We start from the raw sequence: 15,473 nt of genomic DNA, 5'->3' as shown, positions 1-15,473 counted from the left end.
GGCATTAAGAGCCACATCTGGCTCGCGAGCCATAGGTTCCTGATCCCTGCCTTACAGATTGCCAATTCGTTGGACTGGGATGCACTGAAGCCAAATTCAAGGCCGATTTAAAAAAAAATAATAATAATAATAATAATAATAATAAAAGCTAGCCTTCCAGCTTAATGGAATGCTGTCACAGAGGGAAAGGGCTTGGCCTGGTCCCCACAGACCCAGGATGATGCTTTTCGTGACATCATTCACTCCATCTGAGCCCATGGGATCGAGTCCAAGCTGCCCAGGCCCGTGGAGCAGGCAGGCAAGCAGGCAGGCCTGGACTGCCCAGAGGGAAGCTGGTAGTTTGCAGGGCTTAGTCTGGAGCCCACACAGGCACCTCTGTCCCAGAGCACAGCCGGGGCCAGGGTAGCAAAAGGACTACATTTCCCAGAGGCCCCCAAAGCCTGGGGAGGGAGCCACTGGCAGATTGACATAGCCCAGGGCCGAGGCAGCGGCCGCAGCAGCGCACTCGCCCGCCTCCCCCGCGGCGCCATTGGCGCCAGCCCGCATGGGTGGGCTCGATTGGCTGCCCCGCCGATGTTGACGGCCCTCGGAGCCCGGCGGCGGCCGGAGGTAAACAGCCATGTGCAGTCGGTCACTCTATATTTAACAGCTGCCGCGGAAAAGGCCGAGAGGCAGGCGAGGAGCGGGGGCAGCTCTGGGGGCGGCCCTGGCCTGGGGGAGAGCGAGGCCCTGCAGTGCGGCTGGGCCCGGCCCTCACAGCGTCAGCGTCGCCATGCCAGCCTCCCAGAACCGGGCCCGGGCCCGGGACCGCAACAACATCCTCAACCGGGCCGAGTTCCTTTCCCTGAACCAGCCCCCCAAGGGGGCCCCGGAGCCACGCAGCAGCTCGGGCAGGAAGGCCTCGGGCCCCTCGGTGCAACCCCCACCCTCCGGCGAGGGGGCCCGGGAGCGGCGCCAGTCTCAGCAGCTGCCCGAGGAGGACTGCATGCAGCTGAACCCCTCCTTCAAGGGCATCGCCTTCAACTCGCTGCTGGCCATTGACATCTGTATGTCCAAGCGGCTGGGGGTGTGTGCCAGCCGGGCCGCCTCCTGGGCCAGTGCTCGCTCCATGGTCAAGCTCATTGGCATCACAGGCCACGGCATCCCCTGGATCGGAGGCACCATCCTCTGCCTGGTGAAGAGCAGCACGCTGGCCGGCCAGGAGGTGCTAATGAACCTGCTTCTGGGTGAGTGTGCCCGCCGCCTGCCGCCGGCCCCACCAGGACCAGGGAGGCCTCGGAAACAGACTGGGATGGTCGAATGAGGTTAGGCAGGAAGGGTGCCCCAGAAACAGGCAAGCTTCCGGCCAGGAGAAGAGGGAGCCAGGGATGCGCAGATGAGGGCTCCTGCAGGAGGGGGCCTTGAGGACATAGAGGCCCGGCGGGGACCTCTAAGAAAGGGCCCTGCGCCTAGCAAGTGCTCGCTGCCCCAGGGGCAGCTTGGGGGTTGGGAGGCTAGAGGCTGTGGCCTCAAGGCTGATGATCGATGGTCTGTGGGGTCCTGTCGGGGGTGCTGGCGTGGGCGCCTCACCACATAACTCCCATCCGCAAGCCCGGGTCCCTGTTTCTGGGCTGCTTACAGGCAGCACTTGGAACTGCCCGCATGCCTCACTGCCCGGTTCAGGGACCCTGCAAGCTGCCTGGGATGCTCCCACAGGCCTGAGCGGTGCTGGGGGTTCAGTGTGGGCTCCCACACACGCGTGTCCTCCTGAAATCCATACCTGCTGCTTCCCTGGGTTAGTCGCTGGAGGAGAGGGCCTGCTCTGTGCCAGGTACCACGTGGGACCCATGTGGACGGCACGCCCTTCCCTCCAGCCGGCCACACTCCGGGCACCTCCAGATCCCCAATGTGCCCAGGGAATCTCGGCTTCCGTCCCCCACGCTGGGCCCATCCCACCCCTCCCGCTCCCTAGCATGGCCACCATGTGGGGCACAGGTGGATGGGGTTCCCAGGCTAAGGAAACACTGACAGGGGGTCCCAGTTCCAAAAGGGTATGGGTTGGACCACTGGGAACTGTGGTCTAGAGAAAGTTACAATAAAATCGTGTCTCTACCCGCTCAAGTCTCAGAGGGCCCAGGGATGGACACTTTGTGGGTGGGATGCGGGAAAAATGGTCACGGGTTTCCATGCAGGAGATGGTGGTCGGGTCTGGCACCGTCAACGTGTTCTTGTTCTTGTCACCAAATTATTTACTTGACTTGTTATTTATCCCAAGTGAACAGTCCAATGTGATTGGCCCTGTCATCCTCCCCACTTTACAGATTAGGAGACTGAGGCTCCTATAAATAAAACAACCTGGCCCAAGGCTTCAGAGCTGAAAATTGGCACCAGACCTCCAGTTCTGTGCTCTTCCCAGGGGCTATGCCATGGGTGTGGGAGGGAGAGTACGGGCAGAGCAAAGGGGCCGAGGCACCACGCCAGCGGTTTCTGGGGGCAGAACCCTGCTCTCACTATCCGTGGCGTCCCCCAGGACCCACTGCAGCCTGACACGGAGCGGCGTTAGGGGTTAGGTGGCCTGGTGTCAGAGGGTAGGACTGGGGCGCGTTCTCGAGCCCGCTCCCTGGACCCCATCTGCACGGCCCCTCCCCGGATGACGGTGGAGGTGGTAGAATCCTCCATGTATTCGGTGTTTGCGGTGTGCCCGCTTTTCCATAAACCACACCGGTGCTTCTTATCCTCGACACAGCCCCACGAGGGAGAGGCTGTCATTCCTCCCCGTTTAAAGAGGAGGAAACGGAGGCACAGGGAGACGCAGCTCGTCTGTGATGGGCCGGGAGAACTGGGTGTAACTAGCTTATTCGAAGGAAGTTTCTGCATCGTGCCAGCAGCCAGCTGCGGTGGGCACAGAGGTGTCTGCGTCAAAGGACAAGACTCCTTCTGGAGTAAGAATGGCAGTCACTTTAAGTTTTTTAAAACTGGCTTATTGAGCTTCATTCTATGCCATGACTGTCCCATGTTTCATGATTTTAAGATCTTTTTAATGATTATAAGGGAACTATGAATATACCCACTTTACAGATGAGTTAACTGAGGCTCAGAGGGGTTAAGGGACTTGCCCACTCCACACAGCTGTATGTGGTCGGTTGGGGACCCCACCGAAGTCCTCCAGACTGCAAACCCCTTGCCGTCCCCCTTGCCACCGGTCCGCAGGGTTCTGTTGTCCTCTAGTCTTTGGTGGTGGGGTGGCTCTGAGGTCAGACTGGGCCCTGTCCAGGTCCCTGCCTGGACCGGACTCACTCTGTGGACTTAGTCAAGTTGGTTCCACATTCTGAGCCTGAGCTTCCTGATCTGTACGTGGGGCTTCAGGGCTGGGGGGAGGGGGCAGACTCAGGGGGTAAAGTGCTTGGCACAGGGGTGGCCAACGCCACTGCTGTGCGGACCGTAAGGCCCAGAGGGGTGAGGGAGCCCTGCCCAGCCCTGGTCGCCCACACCACCATTAGGGTACCCCGTCAATTCATGGAGCCAATCCCTGGGCTGGGAGCAGAGGTCTCTGCCTGGACAGCTGGGACCTGGGCTCCCCTTGGCCCTGGAGAAAACTCAGGAACCTTGGGAAGCGAGGCTCCAGCCAAGGGGCCAGAAGGAGTCCCTGCTGGGCCAGGAGCAAGTCTTCTGCACTGCGGCCTGTGTGCCCTCCCCCAGGGCATGCTCAAAGCGAGAAGGGGTCTTAGCAGAAGGCAAAAGGTTAGACTCCAGAGTCAGCCAGACCTGGATGCAAATCCCAGCCCTGCTGTGGGAACTCAGGCAGGTGACTTTGCCTCTCTGAGCCTCATTTTCCTCCTCTGTTAAATGGGTTGCGTGAACACATCCCTGAAGAATTACAAAGTGCATAGCACATACAGATGCCACCTCATGCTAGTGTAGCAGTGCTTGTTGCCATCATCACCACTGTCACCATTATAAAAAGAAGTCCCAGGTCCAGACTCCCAGTAGGTCCCACCCAAGCTCTAGACCTGTGAGATGACCTGATCCCTGCTTGTTCCTCACCTGCAGCACTTGGCTTGATAGCCCCGAAGGGAGCCAGGGGACGGGTGACCCAGGCCCACACCAGTCCATCCTGATTTCCTCGTGAGCCTGTCCTTGGTGGGAAAATGCCTCTGGGTATTGTTGCCATGATCTGTGAAAGTATCTTTATTGCCATTTTCCTGAATATGAAAACTTATACATTACTTTTCCTATGTCATTTTTTTAATGGATAAAACAGATATATAAAACTTGCCATTTTAGCCATTTTTTTCTTCTTCTTTTACAAGTAAGAGGAAGGGAGATAGAGACAGACTCCCGCATGCGCCCTGACCAGGATTCACCTGGCAACCCCCATCTGGGGCCATGCTTGCAACTGAGCTATTTTTAGCACCTGAGGCAGAGGCTCCACAAAACCATCCTCAGCACCCAGAGCCGATGCACTCGAACCAAGAGAGCCGTGGCTGCGGGAAAGGAAGAAAGAGAGAGAGAGAAGGAGGAGGGGTGGAGAAGCAGATGGGTGCTTCTTCTGTGTGCTCTGACCAGGAATCAAACCTGGGACTTCCACACACTGGGCCAACGCTCTACCCCTAAGCAAACCAGCCAGGACCCATTTTACTTTTTTTTTTTTTTTTGTATTTTTCTGAAGCTGGAAACTGGGGAGAGACAGTCAGACAGACTCCCGCATGCGCCTGACCGGGATCCACCCGGCACGCCCACCAGGGGCAACGCTCTGCCCACCAGGGGGTGATGGTCTGCCCCTCCGGGGCGTCGCTCTGCCTCGACCAGAGCCACTCTAGCGCCTGGGGCAGAGGCCAAGGAGCCATCCCCAGCGCCCGGGCCATCTTTTGCTCCAATGGAGCCTTGGCTGCAGGAGGGGAAGAGAGAGACAGAGAGGAAGGGGGGGGGGGAGAAGCAAATGGGCGCTTTTCCTATGTGCCCTGGCCGGGAATCGAACCCGGGTCCCCCGCACACCAGGCCGACGCTCTACCACTGAGCCAACCGGCCAGGGCCCAGGACCCATTTTAACCATTTTTTAGTGTGCATTAAGAGCATTCACGTTGTTGCACAACCATCGCCATTGTCCATCTCCAGAACTTTCTCATCTTCCCAAATTGAAACTCTGTCCCCATTAAACACTCACTCCCATCCCCTCCCCCATCATCTACTTTCTGTCTCTAGGAGTTTGACCACTCTAGAGACCTCATATGAGTGGAATCCTACGGTATTTGTCCTTCTGTGACTGGTTTCTTTCATTCAGCCCCATGTCCTCAAAGTTCATGTTCCTTGTGGGTCAGAATTTCCTTCCTTTTAAGGTTGAATAATATTCCACTGTGTGGCTGGACCACATTTCGGGTTTTTTTAATCCACCGTTTGTCTATGGGCTCTTGGGTTGCCCTGCCTTTGGGCCGCTGTGAAGCTGGCGTGACAGCACCCTTTTCAGTGACGCTTTCCCTCCTCGTGGGCACGGAGCCAGAGGTGGAGCTGGTGGTGATCCTGTGTTGTAACGGGTGGGTTGTCTTCCGCGGCAGCCGCCCCACCTCACATCCCCCTGGCACTGCCCGCAGGCCCTGATCTCTCTGCAGCCTCGCCAACACCTGTTTCTTTCCATTGATTTTGATAATAACTATCCCGATGGGTGTGAAAGTGGTATTGGGGTTTTGATTTCCATCTCCTTAATGAGTATGAGGTTGAGCAGCTTCTCATCATGCGTTCCTATGGTCAGGAAAATGCAAACATTGCACGGCTAGATCATGGAACAGTGAGCCTCTCCCTTAGCTCCTGTCCCCAGGAATGAACTCCAGTGCAGTTTGGGTCCGGGAGGGAGGGAGGGAGAGAGAGACAGACAGAGACAGAGAAAGAAAGAAAGAAAGAAAGAAAGAAAGAAAGAAAGAAAGAAAGAAAGAAAGAAAGAAAGAAAGAAAGAAAGAGAGAGAGAGAGAGAGAGAGAGAGAGAGAGAGAGAGAGAGAGAGAGAGAGAGAGAGAGAGAGAGAGAGAGAGAAAGAAAGAAAGAAAGAAAGAAAGAAAGAAAGAAAGAAAGAAAGAAAGAAAGAAAGAAAGAAAGAAAGAAAGAAAGAGAGGAACATCGATCTGTTCCTGTATGTGCCCTGACCGAGGATTGAACTAGCAACCTCTGTGCTTTGGGACGATGCTCTAACCCACCGAGCTATCCGGCCAGGGCCCTCTGCATTTTTCCTCCACGCACTTGCTAACACATCATACGTCTCTCAAATGACCTCCTGCTCTGCTTTGCCCAGCTTGTCCATGTTCTCACGGCCGTGATGGGCCTGCTGGGTCCTGGGCCGCCCATGTGGCATCACAGGCTCAGCCCTGTGCATCCCTTCATGCCTGAGGGGTTCCGTACCCAGAACCGGCTCCCTCAACCTTGCCGCAGCCCCAGCTGTCTCTCGGCATCCCCCTCCCTCGCCCCCTTTCCGCTGGCAGACCCTCCACAGAAACCGTTCGAGAGCTTCCCCACCCTCGCCCCGCGGCCCCTGCTCCCGGGACAGCTCAGGGGACAGCCCCTCCACGAGGCTCGCACAGACGGCCCCAGATTGATGGCGATGTAGGCTGTTCCGAGAGCTTCCCCACCCTCGCCCTGCAGCCCCTGCTCCCGGGACAGCTCAGGGGACAGCCCCTCCACGAGGCTCGCACAGACGGCCCCAGATTGATGGCGATGTAGGCTGTTCCGAGAGCTTCCCCACCCTCGCCCCGCGGCCCCTGCTCCCGGGACAGCTCAGGGGACAGCCCCTCCACGAGGCTCGCACAGACGGCCCCAGATTGATGGCGATGTAGGCTGACTCCTGTGGAATGACTCCTGACAGCCCTGCAGATGCAGAACATTCCCCTGCCCCTTCATGGCATGTAGTGACCCAAAGCGATCGGTGTCCCCACAGGAGCCCCTTGGGGCGCCCTGACCGGCCCAGGGCCCTCACGCACCACCGGGGCCGCCGCCGCCCTTGCAGCTCATACCGAAATGGAAGCCGGAAGTGAGCATCCAGGAGGGCTCCCAGGCAGCAGAGGCCCCACTCCTGCTCCGCTGCTGAGGGAGCCAGCGGCACCGTCCACCTCTCTGCGCCCGACCGTCTTCAGAGACAGGCCCAGCTTTCACACCTGGATTCTTCACTGAGAAAATCAAGGCCTGTGAAATCATGTGTTCACTTAGAATCACTCAAACTAGGGGACATCAGGACAGACCCTCACCTTCAGGACCCCCCAACCTCTCCGCTCCCCGCACGCCTCCCCAGGAGCTGTGTCTTTCTGGATTGGTGCTCGGGATTTTTTTAAAATAGCTTTTTGTGTGCATGCTAAATACATATCACATCCGACTGGCTGTCAGCCGTGTTGGAACACACAGCTGAGTGGCGGTAGGCACCCTCACACTTGTCATGTAAGCATCGCCACCATGGTCTCCAGGACTTGCTCACCTTCCCCAGCTGAAGCTCTGTCCCCCTTGAACACTCACTCCCCTCCCCTCCTGCAGCTCCTGGTAGCCTCCAATCTACTTTCTTTCTTTTTTTTTTTTTTTTTATAAATAAATTTTTATTTTAATGGGGTGACATCAATAAATCAGGGTACATATATTCAAAGAAAACATTTCCAGGTTATCTTGTCATTTAGTTCTGTTGCATACCCATTACCCAAAGAGAGATCATCCTCTGTCACCCTCTATCCAGTTTTCTTTGTACCCCTCCCCCTCCCCCTCTCCCTCCTTCCCTCCCCCCACCCCCCGTAACCACCACACTCCTGTCCATGTCTCTTAGTCTCGTTTTTATGTCCCACCAATGTATGGAATCCTGCAGTTTTTGTTTTTTTCTGATTCACTTATTTCATTCTGCATAATATTATCAAGATTCCACCATTCTGCTATAAGTGATCCGATGTCATCATTTCTTCTAGCTGAATAGTATACCATGGTGTATATGTGCCCCATCTTCTTTATCCAGTCTTCTATTTTTTTTACAGTGATTAAAAGCCTTTAAGCAAACTCTTGGCCAATACAGCAAGAATCCATAAAAGAGAAGTGTCCTTAACATGTTCACCAAGTCCAAGTTGGCCCCATCACCATGCCAAATCCCTAAAAAATGCAACCCAACCACAGTTCAGACTGTTAGGAGCTGTCACAGGGAACAGGAGTCCAGGAAAAGTCCACATCCAGAAAAAGTCCGCATGGCACTGGGGTTGTCACCATTCTATACTTTGCAGCTCATGTCCAAGTCCCAGTGACCGCTGCTTCTAGCTGGTAATGATTCAGGTAGACTGGAAAGCCTCCAATCTACTTTCATCTCTGCGAATTCCTTATCCTGGGCACCTCACACAAGTTGTCTTTTGTAAACATAACTTTTCAACAGTGTGAGCAAGTAACGTGTTTTTGTGCTAAGAAAAATCTTTTAACATCTAGCATGCTGCCTCCCAGACGTTTTCTCTGCCCATAAACACATTTGCATCTTATTTTTACAAAAATGGCATCGTACCGTCAATCCTGCCTGGAAACTGGCCTTTTGCACTCAACCACCCCCTCTAGCTCTCCTGCCGTGGCTATAAATACATACCTGCTTCATCCTTCGCCGTGGTCCAGGGTGCTCCGTTGTCTAGACTTGGCCGTAGAGTGTCCCGTCCGTCTCCTACCCAAGGGCGTTGGGCTGGTGCACGTCTCTAGCTGTTGGGAAGAGTGCCGCATTGGACCTCCCTGACCATGAGTCATGGTGCACATCCCTAATGGTTTCCTGAGGACATACGTGCAGATGGCAAAGACGTCTTCCTGAGTCTGGGGCCAAGTGCCCTTCAGACAGCTGACATGGGTTTCCCGTGCCCCACGGCATGGCAGGCTGGTCCCCACCTCCCCGAGGAGCCATCGGGGGAGGCTAGAGGCCCGGTCAGCCCCCAGCCCCAGCCAGAGAGAGTCATAGCCCACAACCTTGCCCCCTCGCCAGCCAGCAGGGAGCCCCAACTTCGCTGCCTCTCCAGGGACAGGTGTGAGGACGGCAGGATCGGGGGAATTCTGGTGCTTCCTGCATGGGGGGTTCAGCGTGTCAGACCCCAGCTCGGTGAGAAGAACTGAGAGGCAGGGATGGGGGGAAGCCCTGTCTCCGAGGCACCATGTTTGGAGGCCCGCTGGGCAGGCCCTCGGAGCAGCCTCTGGGATGACCCCATTTTGCCAGGGAGGAAGAGGACGCCCAGGGGGGGATGTGCCCAGGTCATGCCGTGCGTGCACAGCCGACCCGGAAGCAGGCTCTGGTTCGGGGGCTCGGGCAGAACCTTCCCTCGGCTGGCTGCAGGGAGCAGAGGCCCAGGGGGTTGGGTGACCAGCCCCTGTCACATAGCAAGTCAGAGGCAGCGGGTGGCGGCCACTCTCCTGACCAGGCGGACTTTCCTGTGGGGGCGGCCTGGCCTTGCTCAGAGTCCGGAAGGGAATGTAGGTCAGAGAACTCGACTGGGCCAGGTGAGCGGGATTCACGGAGTCTTGAGTGATGGCGCCATTTGCTTCTATTTCTGGGCCCCAGATTATGTGCTGACAGTGTCTGAATCCCAGTCACACTGAGGGCTGGCCCTGTGCTGGGGGAGAGAGAGGGGCCCCCTGCCGGGCCGGTGGGGGTGGGGGTGGCCCTGGGGAGGCCACTGACTCTGCTGGAGAGCTGGCCTGCCTTCCGAGCACATCACCCACGTCACCGCACTGCGTCTCCTTCCAGCCGTCCACAGCGACGGCCGCAGCGTGGGGAGGGCGGCCCTGGGTACATCGCCCTGGGAAGGAGCTCTGTACAGCGGCTGCTAACTGCCCGGCTCCTCCTCGGCCACGGGGCATCCTGCAAGGGGCGCACCAGCCCCGAGCCTGACCCACACCTGACATCCCCAAGAACCGGCAGTGCCCCAACACTGAAAGTCATGTGACTGAATGTACCGGGCACAGGATGGGCCAGGCCAAGGACCCATGACAAAGGAACAGAAACCTGGGTGGAGACAGCCTGTCACTCAGGTGAGGGAAGGCCTCACTGGGCTGGAGAGGCCTGGCCTTCAACCTCAGCTACTCCGTGAGGCCGGAGTACCAGGGTCAGAGCTGTTGACCTCCAGCGCCCAGCTGCCCTGCGGATCCCTCTCTCCTGCTCAATGCTGACCTCCCGTGGGCTCCGTATGGCTGCCCGCCGGGCCGGGCCCTGACCTGGGTCAGCAGCATGCTGACCACACACCTCCCAAGCCTCCATCTCCTAGGAGGCCCGGGCTCCTGGAAACCAGTAGCCATGAAAATTCTTGGCAAGCACCTGTAGAACAAGGTTCCCTGCCTTCCTTAGGCTCCTCTGCTCTGGGCCAGGCAGCCTCTCTCCTCTGCTTCCTGCTTCTGCCCCTGTCTCTCTCTCTCTTTTTTTTTTTTTTTTTTTTTTTTTTTTTTACAGAGACAGAGAGAGATTTAGTCAGAGGGATAGACAGGGACAGACAGATAGGGACGGAAAGATGAGAAGCATCAATCATTAGTTTTTCATTGCGCGTTGCAATACCTTAATTGTTCATTGATTGCTTTCTCATATGTGCCTTGACCGCGGGCCTTCAACAGACCGAGTAGCCCCTTGCTGGAGCCAGCGACCTTGGGTTCAAGCTGGTGAGCTTTTGCTCAAACCAGATGAGCCTGCACTCAAGCTGGCGACCTCGGGGTCTCGAACCTGGGTCCTCTGCATCCCAGTCCGACGCTCTATCCACTGCGCCACCGCCTGGTCAGGCTGCCCCTGTCTCTTGCTGGCCAGGCGTACCCCAGGGCGGTGGGACATCAGTCAGCCTTGTGGCTAATGAGAGAGGCCAGCCCAGGGGAGACCAGGGCTTCACATCCCAAACAGGAGCCCGTGGCAGGCAGAAAGCGAGGAAGGCCGACACGTCCTGCGCTGCCCGGGGCGGGGAGCACAGTGTTGTCTGGGGGCAGCGCTGTGACCGGGGTGTAAGTGAGCCACGCTGCCTCGTGCGCTAGGGCTGTGGGGTTCCGGGGGCTGCGACATGGCAACTTTCAGATGCAGGTTACCTGACAGTGTGCAGAGTGTCTCGCAGCTCTTATTAACTCTGCGCTCCGTAGATGGCCGGACGGGTCTGGAACGGCGGTTACCTCTGCTGGCAGAGCTGCGGGGGGGTTTAAATCGTTTGTAAACTTTCTACAGTGAGCACCTACCATGTCATTTTCTGCAGGTTTTGTTTGTTTTTTTTGTTGGGGTTTTTTTTTGGTGACAGAGACAGAGAGCCAGAGAGAAGGACAGATAGGGACAGACAGACAGGAATGGAGAGAGATGAGAAGCATCAATTCTTTGTTGTGGCACCTTCGTTGTTCATTGATTGCTTTCTCATATGTGCCCTGACTGGGGGGCTACAGCAGAACGAGTGACCCCTTGCTCGAGCCAGCAACCTTGGGCTTCAAGCCAGCAACCTTGGGCTTCAAGCCAGCAACCATGGGTCATGTCTATGATCCCACGCTCAAGCCAGCAACGTAGGGGTTTCGAACCTGGGTCCTCCGTGTCCCAGTCCGACGCTCTATCCACTGTGCCACCTCCTGATCAGGCTCGACAGGTTTCCTTGTGTGTTTTTGGTTCGTTTGTTTGTTTTCTTTTTCCTGGGTGGCAGTGGTTGCAGGTCAGCAATTCTGATATGTTCTGCAAAGTTTCTAGGGAAGTGCCCATGCCAGGCTGCATTGAAGTCACTCAATGATTGTCCTTCTCAGGCCCTTCCTGTGTGCCGGGCTGGGGGTCCGGGGGAAGGACCAACTCCCTTTGTAGGAAAGGTCCAGAAGAGGCAAGTCTATAGAGACAGGAAGCAGGTTGGGGGTTGCCAAGGGCTGTGGGGAGGAATGACTGTACAATGGATACAGGGTTTCCCTTTGGGGTGGTGAAGTATTTTGGAGCTAGATAGAGGTGGCAGTTGTACCTTGTCCCTGTGCTAAATGCCACTGACATGTGCACTTAAAAATGGTTCATTGTAGCCTGACCAAGCGGTGGCGCAGTGGATAGAGCGTCGAACTGGGATGCAGAAGACCCAGGTTCGAGACCCCGAGGTCGCCAGCTTGAGCGTGGGCTCATCTGGTTTGAGCAAAGCTCACCAGCTTGGACCCAAGGTCGCTGGCTCGAGAAACGGGTTACTCAGTCTGCTGTAGCCCCCTGGTTAGGGAACATATGAGAAAGCAATCAATGAACTACTAAGGTGCCACAATGAAAAACTGATGATTGATGCTTCTCATCTCTCTGCGTTCCTGTCTGTCCCTATTTATCCCTCTCTGTCTATAAATAAATAAATAAAATCTTTAAAAAAAAAGGTTCATTGTATGTTACATGCCTCTACTTTATTTATTTTTTTAAATTGATTTTAGAGAGAGAAAGAGAGGGAAGGAGAGAGAGAGAAAGGGAAATGAGAAGCATCAACTTATAGTTGCTTCACTTTAATTGTTCATTGATTGCTTCTCCTATGTGCCTTGATGGGGTGGGGGGCTCCAGACAAGCCAGTGACCCCTTGCTCAATAAGCCAGCGACCTTTGGGCTCAAGTCAGCGACCTTGGGCTTCAAATCAGTTACCTTTGGGCTCAAGCCAGCGACCATGGGGTCAAGCCAGTGACCATGATCCCACATTCAAACTGCCGAGCCTGCACTCAAGCCCGTGACCTCAGGGTTTCAAACCAGGAACCTCAGCATTCCAGGTCGATGCTCTACCTACGGTGCCACAGCTGGTCAGGCTTTACCTCCACTTTGAAAAAATGGGGATATTTATGTCCTGTTCTCGGGATTGGCAGGAGCTTCCCTGTTTCTTTTCAGAAACATCACCAACCCAGGGTCCCATTGTCAGAACTCAGACCCTCCGAGGTGCCCTCGGGGGCCCATGAGACCCAATCACTCGCTCTCCCACTCAGCAGCTTTACTGAACACCTCCCACCCGTGAGCAGATGGGGTCCTGGCCCTCACGAGTGTGCCCTGTGGGGGGAGAGAAATGAGAGGAACGCGTGGGGAAAGGGCTGACGTGGCGGCCGTGAGAAACGCTGTAAAGAAAGATAAAGGGGGGGGGAATAGAGGGTGATGGGCTTTTGTAAACAGGTTGTCAGGGAAGGCTGCACTGGAAGGGGTGAGGGCGTGAGCGCTGTGACTGTCCCAGGGAAGGCATTCCGGGCAGAGGGAACAGCCGGCAAGGGCCCCGCGGTGGGACCACGCTGGAGGTTACGGGGCTGGAACAGAGAAGGGGAGGGAGAGGGGAGGAGGAAGGTGGCACAGACTGACAGCCCTCTCTCCCGCCCACAGCCCTGCTCCTGGACATCATGACGGTGGCCGGCGTGCAGAAGCTCACCAAGCGGCGTGGCCCCTTTGAGACGAGCCCCGGCCTCCTGGACTACCTCACCATGGACATCTACGCCTTCCCCGCCGGGCACGCCAGTCGCGCGGCCATGGTGTCCAAGTTCTTCCTCAGCCACCTGGTGCTGGCGGTGCCCCTGCGCATCCTGCTGGTGCTCTGGGCCCTCTGCGTGGGCCTGTCGCGCGTGATGATCGGACGTCACCACATCACGGACGTCGTCTCGGGCTTCATCATCGGCTACCTTCAGTTCCGCCTGGTGGAGCTGGTCTGGATGTCCTCCAACACGTGCCAGATGCTCATCTCGGCCTGGTGAGCCTCTGCCCGGCAGGGTGCCCGGCCAGGCAGCAGGCAGAGGCGGGCCGGCGGGGAGGGCGAACTGGGCAGCCCCAGCTCCTCTGCTCTCTGGGCTGGAGGCTGGCGACCGCAGGCGGGCCCACCTGGTGACCGGCGGGCCCCGGCTCCTTTGCTTGGGCTTCGAGTCTCTCTCTGGGCAGGCCAGGGCCCAGCGTGGGGACAGGCCTGCTTCGCTTCTGCTCTGGAAGTAACAGGTGAGACCCAAGACGGCAGGACAGGGGCCGAGTCTTGTCTTGTCGTTTCTTCCTCGTGACTGTCGAGTTCTTGGCTGTGCCCACCATGCCACAGTACAGTGCTTACCACCCAACACGGGCGCCGTTAACAGTCAACGATGGCTGAGGGCGGTGCGTCCCAGAGGGTGCCCCACGGGACGCCAGCCCGGGAAGGAAGAGGGTCCTGCGCTCAAATAAACGTGAGAACGCTGCATCCTCTGCCCCAGGTCGGACAGCCACAGGGTTGCTAGTGTCTTAAAGGCTCTGACAAGTCCTGTGGGAAAGCTTCCCGTGGAACCTGTGTGACCCCATGTTTCCTGAGCCGGTCTGACCACAGAGCCCTTTTCTCACGGACAGCTCTGAGCCCCTGAGGAGCTGCCGTTCCCTCGAGCTCACCTGGGGGGACGCTGCCCAGGAGCCGAGCGGCCTGAGGTGTGAGCTGGCCTCTCCCAGCGCCACCACCGCCACCGGTGCCGAAGCGCGTGGGAAGCCCACGGCCCGCGGACATCGGTGCCACTTTGGCCCCCAGGGGCCGAACTATGTGTGACCTAATAGGTTGTTTCCAAGTCAACCTCTATGGATGTGCATTTCATGTGACAATACAGATGACATGCAAGCGGACCTTCTCCTGTGTGGCTCTTCTTTGTGTGACGTTAGTTTCCAGGCAGGAGAGTCTCTGTTAACGGGTGGGGGCGGGGAGGATGTGGGCGGAGTCTCTGTCCACATGGGGGGGCTGATTGCTTCCTTCCCAGAGGAGCCATGGTGTCAGGTGGTCAGGGGACATGGGCTCCTGGACTTCCCCAGGCTGGCTGGTCCCTTCTCTTGGCGGGTCCCTCCACTCCCCAGGCCCTGCACTGGCCACCCTGCCCAGCCCCCACTGCGATGCTGAGGGAGGTCTGCCCTGGGGGCCGGGACCCTCTCTCCAGTCTCCAGACTTCACCTGGCTCCCTGCTCACTTGGTCCCCGCCCTGGGGAAATGGACTAGTGACCAGGCAGACACAGGCCTGACTGCCTACCCCACCAGCTGCAGAGACCCCCACACCCGCCACAGTCACGGTGCCCTGAGGGGCGATGTCCCTGCAGGCAGGACCCAAGCCCTCACCCTGGGCCCATTCTCCCCAAGGCCCCCAGCTTCTCTCTGGAGCCTCCAGGGTGCCAGCCCAGTGAGGGGTACAGGAGGTGTCACCTTGTCCTTGCCCGGAAGGAGCTCAAACCACCATGATTAAAAGCCCCAACGTTGACCTTGAACTTGGCTGGTCCCAGAGTCTTTGCAATACATTCGGCCCGTTCCCACAGATGTCCTGGGCGTCTCGGTTCCAGGATGCTGACAGAAGGGGTGAGGGTGTCCCCACCTCCCCTTGCCCCCGCCCTTGGGATTCCGTCACCCACGGTGGGTCCAGCTCCAGTTCCGGGTGGAGCCAGGCTGCTGCCCTGTGAGGCCCACATCCCCAGCAGGGACACAGGTCCTCAGCTCGGGGCCTGGCACACAGAAGGATTGTGAGAAAAAGAATGAGCTGTTTGGGCCACACACGCCCCCGCCCCGCCCCAGGAAAGACCACTGGCCTCCCAGAGGTAGGCACCTACTCATGCCGTGCTGGGCCTAGTGC

General features: G+C 57.4%; 1 protein-coding gene across 1 annotated transcript; it reads left to right on the top strand.

Annotated features, from left to right (window-relative positions):
* Nucleotides 1–577: 577 nt before the first annotated feature.
* On the top strand, nt 578–14,487 carry PLPP7 (phospholipid phosphatase 7 (inactive)). The gene is made up of 2 exons (XM_066366862.1): nt 578–1,226; nt 13,249–14,487. Exons 1-2 carry the CDS (start codon nt 773–775, stop codon nt 13,611–13,613), a joined length of 819 nt encoding a protein of 272 aa, XP_066222959.1. The 5' UTR covers nt 578–772; the 3' UTR covers nt 13,614–14,487.
* Nucleotides 14,488–15,473: the final 986 nt, after the last annotated feature.

This window comes from Saccopteryx leptura, chromosome 2 (assembly GCF_036850995.1).
Source record: "Saccopteryx leptura isolate mSacLep1 chromosome 2, mSacLep1_pri_phased_curated, whole genome shotgun sequence".
NCBI classification, from domain to species: Eukaryota; Metazoa; Chordata; class Mammalia; order Chiroptera; family Emballonuridae; genus Saccopteryx; species Saccopteryx leptura.
This window is presented reverse-complemented; position numbering and strand designations above follow the sequence as displayed.